We start from the raw sequence: 14735 nt of genomic DNA, 5'->3' as shown, positions 1-14735 counted from the left end.
GGGAGAGTTGGCTCCATCGTGTACACCAAGGTTGGGAATCCTTTTGGGCCTCCACATGTTGTTGGATAACATTCCCCAGCAGCCATAACTAGCATAATAAAAGGTGATGCATACTGGGAATTGCATTCCAAGAACATCTGAAGGACCCACAGGTTTCTCCACCTGTTGTATGGTTTATGTATGCTGACCACTTAGGTCGGTTTTTAATAAACTTTAATAATAAACTTTATTTATATCTCACCCCTCTCCACAAGGACTAGGGGTGACTCACAACAGAATCAATCGACAATACATACATAAGTAGAAACCAAAAAGTCAAGACATCATATATAACCAATAATCATAAACAAAAATTTACAAAACGATATCACAATGAATAAATACACAGATTAAAGATTGTAGTGGGCTTAAAAACAAATTGCACCATGGAGGCAAAGCCAGTTTAAGACCAGTCAGTATTGACAAGGCTAAAAGACCATCATCATAATTAAAAGTAATCAATCATTTTCGAAAGCCAGCTTCCACATCCAGGTTTTTTAGTTCTTTCCTAAAGTTAGTTAGAGAGGGAGCCTGTCTGATTTCTTTAGGGAGAGGAGTCCAAAGTGGGGTGGGGGCACCACTGAGAGGCCCTTTCTCAGCCGTACTTGTGAGGGTGGCAGCACCGTGAGACCTTAAGGTCTGAGTTGGTTCATAACGGGAGACGTGGTCACGCAAATAGGCTGGATCCGAACCATTTTTGAATCAGTATGGCATAAACTGCTTTCTCTTTGTGGATTATTAGACTGACATGGCTGGAACAAACTTGAGGCCAGGTGGGTGATTACATTAACCACAAACCTGGCCTCAAACCATTATGTGATAATGTTTTTGTTATTTCCTGGAGAGATTCTCACCAGTGCTCTGGAGACATATGAGGTGGGGGAAAAGGGAAAATCACAGTTAGCAGTGGTGATCAATTACCCCATCAGAGGGGATCAGTTAGCCCCCTGCTGCCCAGCTATGCCCTTGAGGTGTTTTTTGACAGTTTCCCCTCCCCTATGTTCTGACTATTACAAAGCACTCCAGCACGGGGCGGGGGCAGGGGCTGGGGCTGTTGTTAAAGCACTTTGCATACTGCCAAGCTGATTTCACCATGCAGTGTCGTTTACATTTGGGACTTACTAAGGTGCTTAACTAGGACTTTCCTGCTAGTTTGCTTCATGTGCTTTATGGGCTTGATTAATGCTGCAGCTTGTTTTAGTGGTTTGTGTTTTGTTGGTGCTGCAGTTTGAAGCTGGCTTCATACAGGATTATATGGTCAATGGTAGGCATGGTGTTAGTTATACTATCTGTTTATATGGAAGGCTAACTAGGTCTAACATATTTCAAAGCAAAGTAGTCTGCCATCATTCATGAAAGACATTGAAGATGTTTCATTACTGTGCAGAGTCATGCAGAAAAAATTATGTTATGGTAAAATGAAGGACACCAGTGTTGATACCATGCTGATTGATACATTGTGGCTGTTGTGAGGACACTGTTTTAAATTATTTTGACTCATGGCTGAGAATAACAGATTAAGGCAGGAATGAAGTCAGTTCCCCCTCCAGATAGTATTGGATCTCATCTATCAATTTAGACCCTGAGGAGAGATACGGAAACCTGCAACCCCCAAACACGTAGTCGGATGCTCCAGGTTGTGGGTAGTGTGATCATCCAAAAGGAGCGGGTGATGATGATGATGATGATTATTATTATTATGATTATTATTATTGTTATTAAATCATAACTACTGGTGGCTCATATACTGGGTAGGGTGGAGAGAGGGGCATGCCACTGCTTGGACCATGGACTACTGATAGCCATCACAAATATATGAAAGGAAAAGTTTGCAGTGATGTGTTTAAACAAATACACACACAATCACAATGATAATCTGATCTGTAGCAAATTGACTTTAATATACTGATTCATCTCTAAAATGATGCCTTCTATGCTAGCTGACCTTGTCTGCATTTCCAGATTGGTTCTGGTTTCTAGGGAGGTGAAAATACTTTGCTGGTGCTTGATTGCAATATCTCCTTCCTTATTGATTCCCAGAGCCGGATTATTCCAGTTGCGTCTTGGAGAAAACTGCCTAAGTGAGGGATTTATTTTGGAGTGGGGCAGTAGAAAGGATGTGATCCTTCCCTAACCCCTGATTAAAACCAAGCAAGCCCAGTGTGCAGCAGTTAGCAAACGTGGTCTTGTGATAGTGTTTCTGCTTGCATACCATATACAAATTCAGATTCTGGTCCTATCATGTAACCTTGGATGACCACTATGTATATGAACATCATGTTAGGTGTTGTATAACCCACACAAGAGGTAAAGCTAGCCCTCAAAACTTGCAGTTTATTCGCATTAGTATTATGTCATATATTTTCTTTTTTGAGTTTTAAAAACTCATTTGTGAACCAAATAATGTTTGTAAACATTCAATGGCAAAGTCTTCGCCCAGCCATAAAACTCATGTGCCTAACCTAAATATAATTTAATATAATTTATAATTTAATATAATTTATATAAATATAAATATAACCTAAATATAACTGCTATACTTATTACTGAGTTTAGCCAAGTCTTTTTAGTGTGTGGGATAACTTTGTATTTTCAATTCCTCCAGCCTCAAAATAGCCCTGCATATTGAGAACAGTTGCTGTTTTACTCTACAAGGCCCTGCTAAGTGGAATGTCAAGAGGCCAAGTTTCAGTATGAAAGAGTTTAAAAATGACCAAGCAGCAACTCTATTTCTCTCTCTCTGCCGCATCTGTTCAGACTTGTCATATTATGCCACAAACAGAGCATTATATTTCTGGGAATTGAATTTGCGAGGGTAGCAGAAGTTGTTTCTGAATTGAAATTGGTTAAAAATTTTCTTGACATCCGCTAAATGGCACAATTTGTGTTCACGTGCCAAAGTCCTCTCTCTCTCTCTTTCTCTCTCTCACACGCATACTGCATGGCATAAACACCTGCTCTCTAGATTAATAATCTAATTGCTATTAGCATGAAATATAAATGAAGCAAAATGCGATGATGATAATTTCATGCCCAGTAAAAGGAAAATGTTTCTGCTGAGCAACAAACAATCCCCTGACAACCCACCCAAAAGAGAAACTCTAAAATTATGATGCAGAGTAATTGCAAGCATACAAAAATGAGCAGGTGCTAAACAGACAACATCTGCCTGTCAGAAATAAATAGTCCAGCACTCTTGGACTTTATGCTCGTGAATAAATTAAGGGCTTTGCGCATGTGTGACACAAATTATACTGTAGTGTTTATGCTCTAGAATGCCTGACACTTTTGGCATTCTATAGTAACTCTAACCCCAGGCTTCCAGAGGGACACACTTGTGGTTCAAAGGAAGTTGGATTTCGTCCAGATCTTCTGCCAAATTCCATTGGGCTCAGTCTTATTGCACCTGCAGGCTTTGGCACCTCACCAGAGCTGGTTTAGAGGAAAAGACCACCGGGGAAGCGTCCGTTCTGCAGGTGGTGATTCTCCGTACCTTTTAATGCTGTATCCTATAGACTGTGAAGACTTTGTTGATAAATTTATTTTGTTTGCTGCAACAGCTACTTAAAATAAAGGGGGTGGTGCGTATTAGCAGAAATGCTAGTTTACTCTCCGTGATAAAATCAAGGGTTTTACATGTTGGTCCCTCATTGGGTGTAGGCTGTTAACATGTGTACAGTTTATGGCAAAAACTTACCTACTGGCTGTTGGGACATAGATTACATAGATTTTGTGCTAGAGAGGAATGTAAATACTCAGAGCTAAGGTCATACAGGTGGGTAATAGGAAAAGCCATGTGTAACCTAGAAACAGTTCCTGGTTGTTTGGTGCCTCAAGTACACAGTGGGTTAAACCGCTGAGGTGCTGAACTTTCTGATTGAAAGGTCGCAGGCTCGAATCCAGGCAGCGGCATGAGCTCCCACTGTTAGCTCCAGCTTCTGCCAACCTTGCAGTTCAAAAACATGCTAATGTGAATAGATCAATAGGGTACCACTCCAGTGGGAAGGTAATGGCACTCCATGCAGTCATGCTGGCCACATGACCTTGGAGGTATCTATAGGTGATGCCAACTCTTTGGCTTGGAAATGAAGATGAGCACCAACCCCCAGAGTCGGACACGACTGAACTTAATATCAGGGGAAAACCTTTACCTTTAACATACAAATAGATCAGTAAGAAAGGATGCAGTTGAAAGATTTGAAATTTCCTCTTTGTTACAATGTTTATCAAATGATGTTTATCAAATAATGTACTGTTGGTACATGGTACTAGAGATATTGTCTAAGACAGAGCTTTCCAAATATTTTCTGTTGGTGACACACTATTTAGATGTGCATTATTTGGTAACACAGTAATTCAGTTTTCCTAGCAAACTGGAGATTATGAGTTAAATTTGTAAAGTGTAATTTTTAAATAAAGTAGAGAGAAATAGGTTTTAAAACTTAAAGTGCAACAACAGATTAGATAGTTTGAAGTCATATTTTTTCTTTTTATATTTTATCAATTATGGTTTTTGTTATATATCTGTGTGTAGGTGTGTGATAATTTTCATATTTCTCTTCCCCCTGTTTTTTTTTTTACAGTTTCTAGTATATTTTTGTTATATGTTTTATTTACTTTATATAGATTTTATCAATTAAAACTAACAAGAATTCAAAGGAGAAGGTGTCCATTTATTATCATTTTGTTACTTTCAAATACGATTTCACTTTATTGTCAGATGAGGACAGACCAACAATTGTAAAGTTTGGAATTAGCCTCTTTGAATGATGGGAAATTATATTTGAAAGTAACAACATGATAATTACGGTGTCAGCTCCTTTGAGTTCTTGTTTGATCATGTTTACTGAATAACATTTATAGAATTACCAAATATATAGAAGCAAAAAAGTGTTATTTTGGGATACAGATGGTTACAGTTATGTTTTAGAATAGCTACATTTTCCCCAATGCTGTTAAGCACATTGACCTCACACATGCCATTGTTGTCTTTTCATTAACAGGCGCCTTGACCAAATTGTTTGGAGAGTGTTACCACAGGAAGAAAAAGAAAAGTAAGACATTCCTTTCTTTTTCATCAGTTCTTGGTTTTAATTTGTTTCTCCTAGTATTTCTCTTCTCGGGAAGTATCCCTTCAGTATTAAGCATTCTAATTGCAGACTTTTGTGTATCTTCAATGAATTTAGCAATCTATGTGGTGTCTCAGAGTAATGTGAGGCTCTTCCCACACAGGGGTTTCTATCTCTTCTGATTGGAAATGTGGGAGCCATGGCCTTTGGATTTGTGTGGTCATTGCAGGCTCTAGAATAGTTTCAATGAGTCTGTACACAAACAGAAGCTGCGTGTATGAATGCTTAGGTTGCCATTTGAAAAATCAGTTACAGATAAGTCGCCAACCCTGACATGAAAACTTTCATGACTGACTGTTAGCCAGTGCCACCAAATTATTCTCTAGATCTAAAATAATTTTTCTTTCACTTCCATAGCTGGAAGTTGAATCATAAAAAGGTGAGGTGAATTTTGCTGTAATAGATAACACTTTAGGCTAAAAGGGAATATTGCTTCCCATGGCCGCAGTAGCAAATTAGGAACCTATGGAATATTTACCTTTTCTGAGACTGTTTTGTGTCCTTGTCTATGTTAGATGGGAGGTTCTCGGAAATGTAGTCCAAAATAAGCAACCTTTTCAAAACCCTGATCCCAAACATGTCCTTTTTTAATGAGACAACTTCTTCATTCTTGTTTTTAGAGAGTAGCACAACATAATCAGAAACACTTCTGTTTAGCCCAGTGGTGCAGTGGGTTAAACCCCTGTGCCGGCAGGACTGAAGACCGACAGGTCGCAGGTTCAAATCCGGGGAGAGGCGGATGAGCTCCCTCTATCAACTCCAGCTCCTCATGCGGGGACATGAGAGAAGCCTCCCACAAGGATGATAAAAACATCAAATTATCCGGGCATCCCCTGGGCAACGTCCTTGCAGATGGCCAATTCTCTCACACCAGAAGCGACTTGCAGTTTCTCAAGTTTTCCTGACACAACAACAACAACAACAAAAAGCCCAGTAGTTCTCAATCTGTGTTTTGGCCTACAACTCCCAGAAATCCCAGCCAGTTTAATAGCTATTAGGATTTCTGGGAGTTGAAGGCCAAAACATCTGGGGACCCACAGGCTGAGAACCACTGGTTTAGCCACTGTGGTTACAACACATGAATTGATCCCATGAATTTGTTGCTATGATGCTGTTTTGTGATGAAAACCTGGCCATTACATTTTCATCACAGGATTTCAGTGCTTTTGGTAGCAACATATCAGCCAGAGTTTTTCCAATTGGCATGGCAAACCATATTTTTAAAGATACAGAGCTACTCTGCCAAGAAGGAAAGACAGTGAACTAATTCTTAACCCAATAGGCAACATGTCTGTCTGCTACAAAAATTTCTAATTGAGACAACTCTTAGCATTTCTGTGCTTCAGGATTAAAGATTCCCTGTGAACTGTTGTGATATTTGATAAAGGCATGCAAATCACATTAAATAAAGTCAGTATTCAAGTGTTATCTTTGTTTTTAGGTTTGAACAGGACCAGCCAGTATCATATGTGGATCGTAAGGAATCATTACTAGAGGCCTTAGGAAATGCAGGTTGGCCCATCTCCTATGAGGATGTGATGCTGTTGGAAGAAGAGATTCTGATAGGATTAACATACCTACAGCAGGCCATTGAACTTCAGGAAGCTTCGAGAGAGGAACCCCAGAGAATCTGCCCACTCCGGATCAGTCCCCGTAAAGAGGTAGATGGCATTCATATTTAATTCTTACTTTTTAAAAATAAGAACTACACAAAGTGACTCACTACACAAGCACACCAGCACTTAAGGTACAAAGTAAATGTGACCTGTATTGTATCTGTACCAGTTCTTGACCTAAATCCAACTAGAATAACACTATTGATTATCCTTCTCAAAAATGAATTCTGAAATGTAATACTTGCGAGATGATAATTTCCTAAGCAGCCTTCCCAAACTTTGTATCCTCAGATAGATTGAATTGCCAGACTGGGAGTTGTAGTCCAAATGCATTGTCTGGATAAGCTGTACTTTCTGACACATCTACACCTTTCAAAGATGTAAACTTGAATACACTAAGGACGCATCTAGACAGTTCACAAAATGTGCAAGCTCTCATGTTTTTACCTGAGGCGTCCAAACGATGGCTCAGGTAAAAGCGAATGCATTTGGCACAAAGTAGGAAAACCTTCTGCATCTTGTTCCAATCATTCAAAAAGGGAGCTGCATGGCCTTATTGTTGTTTTCCTTCAAGTTGATGCCAGGTTTTCATGGCAAGATTTGTTCAGAGGGTGCTTACCTTTGCCTTCCTCTGAGGCTAAGAGAGTGTGGCTTGCTCAAGGTCATCCAGTGGGTTTCCATGGCTGAGTGGGGATTTGAATCCTAGTCTCCAGAGTTGTAGCCCAATGCTCAAATCAGTATGCCGTACTCCCATATATAATTAGGTATAAGTCAAACTCATGTATACATTGAGGGAGATTTTGGAGGCAAAATTATGGATTTTGATAATATAACCCATGGATAAACCAAGGGTCACTCCACATTTCACAAAGAAGGGAAGTCCCACCTCAAGGGCCAGCCACTCTTGGCTCCACTGTTGTTTCCCAATCAGGCATTCAAAAAGGCCAGAAGTGGCACCGTGGCAGAGAGAGCCAAGAGGGTTGGGGCTTCTTTTAGGTTCTCATGGAATGGACTACGCTCTTGCCTTTTGCTACTCTACTCAGAGGAGTGGTTCCCTTTTCTTGGTAAGAGTTAAAACACAGTACTCATACTGGCCCACGGATAGGTCAACCCAGGGTTTTGGGTTAAGTTTTGGCTAACATTTGTAGACTTATGAGGGTAGTTATCTAGGTCCTCTGAGTATATAGGGCAGTCCACTGAGAACCAGGGGCTTACCTGTGTGTAAAAAAGAACAAGCTTTAACATCATGGTTTGAACCTTACTCGGCATGGAATTCAAAATCATCCACTATATTGGAAAAATACCATGCAGTTGAAGGAATTGGGCACCTTTTACTTGGAAAAGAAGTGATAGCCCTTGCTGTGATTGACTGATGTAATTGAAATGGACAGTTGATAAATGAAAACGTTTGCCTGGAAGGATTATGCTAAACCTGCCATTCAGTCAGAGAAACAAAGAAATTATTGAGAAGAATGTTATTAAAATGCTAATAAAGCTGCTTTTAAGGGAAAAGAAGAGGCCTTAAGACACATGAAATAAAAGAGAAATGTCAAAGTTTGAGGAGGTTTCTAACTGGACATTTCTTCAGACTGCCAAAAATAAAAATCTCTTATATTTGCTAATGTGTTGAACAGTGATTGCATTTAAATGAGGAGGGATTTAAAAATGTATCTTGTACCTATTGGCCTAGAAGTTCCACCGTTTAACAAAATCTATTCAAAACTAAGTGTCTGAAGTGTGATATTTTTAAATGTGTTGCACAGAAACAACCAAACAATTAAAAGGCAATTAAAAGGCTTTAGGAACGAAGCTTTCCCCTTTAAGTTGAAAGAATATAAGGTAGTTCCATATTCTTGTTCTCCTTCTAAGTATATTGGACTAAAATTCACATAATCCCAAACCAGCATCTGGGAATTATGAAAGGACACATTGTTGGCACGGGTTTTTTAAAAAATGGCACAGAATTTGTAAAGGGTAGCATCAGACTGATGCACCTTTGAGATACTAGCCTGATCCTGCTTCTTGGCAGGGGGTTGGACTGGATGGCCCATGAGGTCTCTTCTATGATTCTATGATTCTATGACCACCACAAGTCAAGCACTATGACTTATGAAGCCCTGGGTACAGACTCTCCAAAAGATAGCACATGAAACTGCCTGGATTTTGTCATTTTTTGTGGTCAAGCACTCTTTATATCTCATCACTATCATCATCGCATCTGATAAAAACTTGAGGAGGGCCTTCTTGGTGGCTGTCCCCAATCTGTTAAGGTCCCTCTATCTCAGGTATGGGCAAACTTGGGCCCTCCTGGTGTTTTGGACTTTGACTTCCACAATTCCTAACAGCCAGTAGGCTGTTAGAACTGTGGGAGTCAAAGTCCAAAACACCTGAAAGGCCCAAGTTTGCCCATGTCTGCTCTATTTCTTCTCTCAATTACAGGTAAAGACCATTTTATTTAGGCAAGCTTTTGGCTGGTTGCTACAGAAAAGCTTTAAATGGTTGGGAGGAATGCTATATTTTCCACCTCATTTCATGCAGTTTCTTTGAGTATTGCATTGCACTTTGAGAAAAGCATGATTATTATCTATATATTTCTTCATAACTTCTCTTTGTAGGTTTAACCCCTTAGTTCAGGTGATTATCTTTCTGGTTTATTTCATAATTTCAGTACCCCTATTTTCTTGCGCATGTGTCATTTCCTACCAGGGCTTGCAGGATTTGCTTTGCCAATCTTACTATTTACATATTCTTTACATGTCTGCAGAATGAGTGGACATGGCTTAGAGGACTGGGTCCAGTTCTTCATGCTGTAAGATCCACTGTGGGTGGCACTAATCCCAGAAATTCAAGTCAAAATTGAAAGTGACAAGCTGTCCACGGCTGATTTAATTGTGGGAATTGGGGAAGATGGGGCAAACATGATGCAGGAAATGCCCTATAAGTTTCAATATAAAATTGTTGCTCCCAGACCTTCCAAGAACAGAAAATCTTCATTTTTGGGGTGAAGGTGGGGACATGCATGGGTCTAGGGGGTTTTCACAGGTATTATAGAAACAGTCCATATTTTGTCCATTCCTAGTTTAGACAGTAAGGATCTTATCCAGAAGCAGGGCACCAGAATGGATTTTCTAGAACAGGTGTGAGCACATGTCAATGTCCAAATATATCACAGTTGTTAGGATAGTTGATTATAAGTTTATGGGAGTTAGAGTCCTTTAATGTGTAGATTGGGATACAGTTGTCAAGTATTTGATATAGAGGAAATTAAAGTAAATTTAAGATTGGTCTCCCTGATTTTTTGCTGTTAAGTACTAAGGAAAAGTTCTGACTGGACAGAGAATAATGCCAGCCCTCTGTATCCACAGTTTCTGCATCCATGGATTCCACCACCTGTGGCCAGAAGTATATTCTCCCACTTTCCATTTCCCCCCAAAATCACTAAACGTTGGTTTTGCCATTTTATATGAGGACATCATTTCTCTAGGATAATGTATAAAATAGGACTTGGCATTCATGGATCGTGGTATCCATGAGGAGCCCCTGAACTAAACTACAGTGGTTACCAAGGGCCCCCAATAAGTCTATCAAAGTCTGGAACCTAAAATCGTTTTTAAAATCTAATACATACTTATCTGAACATATGAAACAAATAAGGCTGCCTCTTCTGATATCCGTTTATACTGATGTATGCTCTATTCTGGACCAGAAATATTTCGTATTTACAATCTTGCACTTGGCAGCTCTCCCTACTGACATACCAACATATGCTGTGGCCCATGATGTGATTAACACCGGGGCAATCACTTATCCTGAGACAACCTGCTTTAGCAGCCTAATCAGAGCACCAACTCCAGTAATTGCTAATCTGCAACTGTAAAGCTTTAAGAGCAAGTGGCAGAAAGGCCAGGCAGCATTTGAAATGGCCTTGAGCACCATGAAGAAATCAAATGTGTCAAAATTGTTGCGAGGTTTTTGTTCTCATAATTTCATCCTTTAAATGAGCATACATAGAGCCTCTTTGCTATTTTTATGCAATTGATGCTTTTAAAAAGCTCGATTTAAAACCAGCAATTCCTTATTGCTGCTTACAAAGAAGCAGTATGACTTATGGGATGTCCATAGTAATGGATTTTTGGTTTAAACTGGATAGTAAATTAATGCTGGTTGTTAAAAACAAATAAGAATAGTATTACTAAATCTGTTGACAGATGAAAATTACTGCTAGTGTTTGTAAACATGGCTATATATGTCTAGTAGGTATCAATTTATTCTTTTCGGTAGGAAGAAATGTGTAGGGCCATTGCTGATTTTGGAACGAACCAGATTCAGTGAAAGGAAGAGCTCATATTTCACACCAGTTAAATTGTCTAATATCACTTCATTTTTGTTGTCAAGAAAATGAATTATTCTCATAATTGCAAAAACATAATCATAAAGGCAAAAATAATGCTTAGCATTTATATAGCACATTTTCAAATGGCCAGTGCACTTCACACATATTTATTTCAGTGATGAATGGGGAGCACTGGCAAAAAGGCTGCATGAGTTGTTGTGCCATTACAGCTACAGAACAATAGCTTGAAAATAGAGTCAGATTTTCTGTTCTTCTGCACATAACATTATCCTAGCTATGCCTACCTATAAATAGGAACTCTACTGAGATACCTTTTTCCCATGGCTCACGACAATTGTGGCTAATAACTGTCTCTCCAGTCTCATATACTTTTCTCTACTCTAGTGCAACTTTGACATTCACTCCACATCTGAACAGTATTTCAATTGGGTTACTGTGAGTCATCCAGGCTATAGAAGCATTCTCTCCTGACATTTCACCCACATCTATGGTAGGCATCCTCAGAGGTCGTGAGATCTGTTGGAAACTAGGCCAGTGAGGTTTATATATCTGTGGAATCTCCGGAGTGGGAGAAAGAACTCATGTCTGATTGAGGAAGGTGTGAATGTGGCAATTGGCCACCTTGATTAGCATTTAATGGCCTTGTAGGCTCAAAGCCTGGCTGGTTGGTGCCTGGGGAAATCCTTTGTTGGGAGTTGTTAGCTGGCCCTGATTGTTTCCTGCCTGGAATTCCCCAGTTTTCTGAGTGTTGTTCTTTATTTACTGTCCTGATTTTAAAGTTTTTTCAATACTAGTAGCCAGATTTTGTTCATATTCATGGTTTCCTTCTTTCAGTTGAAATTGTTCACATGCTTGTGGATTTCAAGGGCTTCTCTGTGTAGTCTGACATGGTGGTTGTTAGAGTGGTCCAGTATTTCTGGGTTCTCAAATAATATGTAGTGTCCAGGTTGGTTCATTAGGTATTTTGCTATGGCTGACTTCTCTGGTTGAAGTAGTCTGTTGTGCCTTTCATGTTCATTGATTCATGTTTGTGCACTGCATTTGAGGATCCCTCAAACACAGCTGCATGGTATGCGGTCCTTTGCTGAACATAGTATTTGTTGGATTTTCTTTGTGGTTCTGTAGATAGTTTGTAGGTTGTATTCACACTTGCCTCAAACAGACAAGAGTTATTTCTCCCACCCTGGACATTCCACAGAGATATAAACGTCACTTGCCTAGTTTCCAATAGACCTCACATCCTCTAAGGATGCCTGCCATAGAAATATCAGTAGAGAATGCTTTTGGAACATGGCCACATAGCCCGGAAAACTTACAACAACGCAGTGATTCCAGCCATGAAAGCCTTTGACAACAATATTTCAATTCTTTTTATTTCTACAAAACAAACGAGACTGTGTTTCAGACGATACAAACATAGAGAGCTGCCAAACATCCAAATTGTCTATTTTTTTAAATTGTCTCTCTTTGTCAGATCTAAGAAAAAGGTTACTTTTATCATAGAATCATAGAATCATAGAATCAAAGAGTTGGAAGAGACCTCATGGGCCATCCAGTCCAACCCCCTGCCAGGAAGCAGTAATATTGCATTCAAATCACCCCTGACAAATGGCCATCCAGCCTCTGCTTAAAAGCTTCCAAAGAAGGAGCCTCCACCACACTCCGGGGCAGAGAGTTCCACTGCTGAACGGCTCTCACAGTCAGGAAGTTCTTCCTAATGTTCAGATGGAATCTCCTCTCTTGTAGTTTGAAGCCATTGTTCCGCGTCCTAGTCTCCAAGGAAGCAGAAAACAAGCTTGCTCCCTCCTCCCTGTGGCTTCCTCTCACATATTTATGGACTTCAATTTATGGACTTTTGTGGACTTCAAATCTCCCAAGAGCCCCAAAAAGTGACTTGCAAGCTTTTCTCCTTAGAGTTGCCAACTGAGGTCTTCCTTAAGTCTCTGTTTCCTGTTAACTAAGGTTTTGTTATTAGAAATGCTGGGTATTTTGGAGTGCAAAGATATACATCTCTATTTTGATGCAAGTTCTATTATATTCAGTAAAATTTGCTTCCAGGTAAGTGAGAAGAGGATTATGTCTCCTGCATAGAAATGATGCATGCTATAACAGAACTAGAATCCCTCTCTGACATGAGAAGAGCCCTTTAGAATAATTCGTTATTAGTGTTGAACATTGAAAATTGCTCTTTTTAGTATCCCCCTAGGCTGAAAGTGTTTGGGTTTGTGCATATTGGCTCAGGGTATTTTGTTGCTAGTGGCTAGAACACTGTTGGTTAATCCCAACTAAGGTAGAGTCATTGAACCAATTGTTGAAGGGTGAGTGAAGTCATCTCACTGTGGCAGGAACAGTTCTGATTCATTCTCTCATGTCTCACTGTTTTCAGCTAACCCTCTGAAAAAGGGGGAAATCGAGGGTAAGAAAGAAAAACCACTGTTAACATGCCCCAGTTTCTCTCTCCTTCCCACAGGGCCCTTCCACACAGCCCTATATCCTAGAATATCAAGGCAGAAAATCCCACAATATTTGCTTTGAACTGGGTTATCTGAGTCCACAGTCAGATAGTGTGGGATTATCTGCCAAAAAAAAAAAAAAATCTGCCTTGATATTCTGGAATATAGGGCAGTGTGGAAGGGCCCTCAGTTTCCTTCTTTGTTCTAGGGTTAACTTCCATTACTGAATTTAAACTGGAAAGGATAGTTTGTACTCAATAACTCAGCAGTAATATGGGATAGAGTCTTGCCTTCCCAGCCATTTCAGGCAAAAGCAAACCACTGCACCCTGTTTCTGTTTGCCTTTTTTTCTTCGTTAATAACTTTTGCCATCTTGACCATACTCTGATACTATTTACTTACACAGGCCCTAATTTTTATCCCTGGAATGCTGGAGGGTACGCAACACATGGATAAATTCAATAGCTTATGCAGCACTGCTCTAGTCAGAAATAATGACAAGACTGATGCCCTTACCTATTTATGATATGCATTTCAGTAGTAGTGGAGTCGGGGAGAATTATGTACTGTATATAACTCAGACCTTTCTATCAAATCTACAGGTAAAAAAGCAACCGAAAGGAAAAATTATTGATGTTCTCAAGGGCCGAAAAGTAATTGCAAGATCAGAAAGTACTGGATTTTACTATCCAGGTAAATATTCCCTGCATGGCGGGCAAGAATTAATTTTGTCTGAAATTCCATCTGAAGTACATCAATGCTTCAAAATACCCGGTCAGAAGATCTGGATTGTGCCAGCACTGTATCTCCAAGTATAAAAATGAATAAGTACTCTAGAGCCTTTATATGTGTACTGAAGTTGCCCCTTGTGTGAGACTTGAAAAGTGTGCAGAATGCAGAGATCCTCTTTTTTACCGTTGGAATTACCAGTCACATTTCCTTTTTCCTTAGTACTGTTCGCACATTTTTAAAGAACTTCCCTCCCACCCCCCTTGGTAAACAATTCAATCTTGCACCCTTTTAGGTACTGTCAGCACAATGTACAATCATTGGGGTTTTTGATTTTCATGGGGTCACATAACTCAGTAAAAGTAAAAAAAAGGTGCATAAAACAATTGCTGTTTTTTAAAAAATGAGAGAATAG

The 14735-nt window shown here is 39.6% G+C and overlaps 1 protein-coding gene across 1 annotated transcript in view; it reads left to right on the top strand.

The window, feature by feature from the left end:
* VWA3B (von Willebrand factor A domain containing 3B) overlaps positions 1-14735 on the top strand; it is an 81386-nt gene that overhangs the window by 52028 nt on the left and 14623 nt on the right. The window contains exons 22-24 of the mRNA XM_060769797.2: positions 5043-5093; positions 6610-6829; positions 14194-14284. Coding sequence (XP_060625780.2) covers positions 5043-5093; positions 6610-6829; positions 14194-14284 — 362 coding nt within the window. The remainder of the gene's footprint in view (positions 1-5042; positions 5094-6609; positions 6830-14193; positions 14285-14735) is intronic.

This window comes from Anolis sagrei, chromosome 3 (assembly GCF_037176765.1).
Source record: "Anolis sagrei isolate rAnoSag1 chromosome 3, rAnoSag1.mat, whole genome shotgun sequence".
Taxonomy (NCBI): domain Eukaryota; kingdom Metazoa; phylum Chordata; class Lepidosauria; order Squamata; family Dactyloidae; genus Anolis; species Anolis sagrei.
This window is presented reverse-complemented; position numbering and strand designations above follow the sequence as displayed.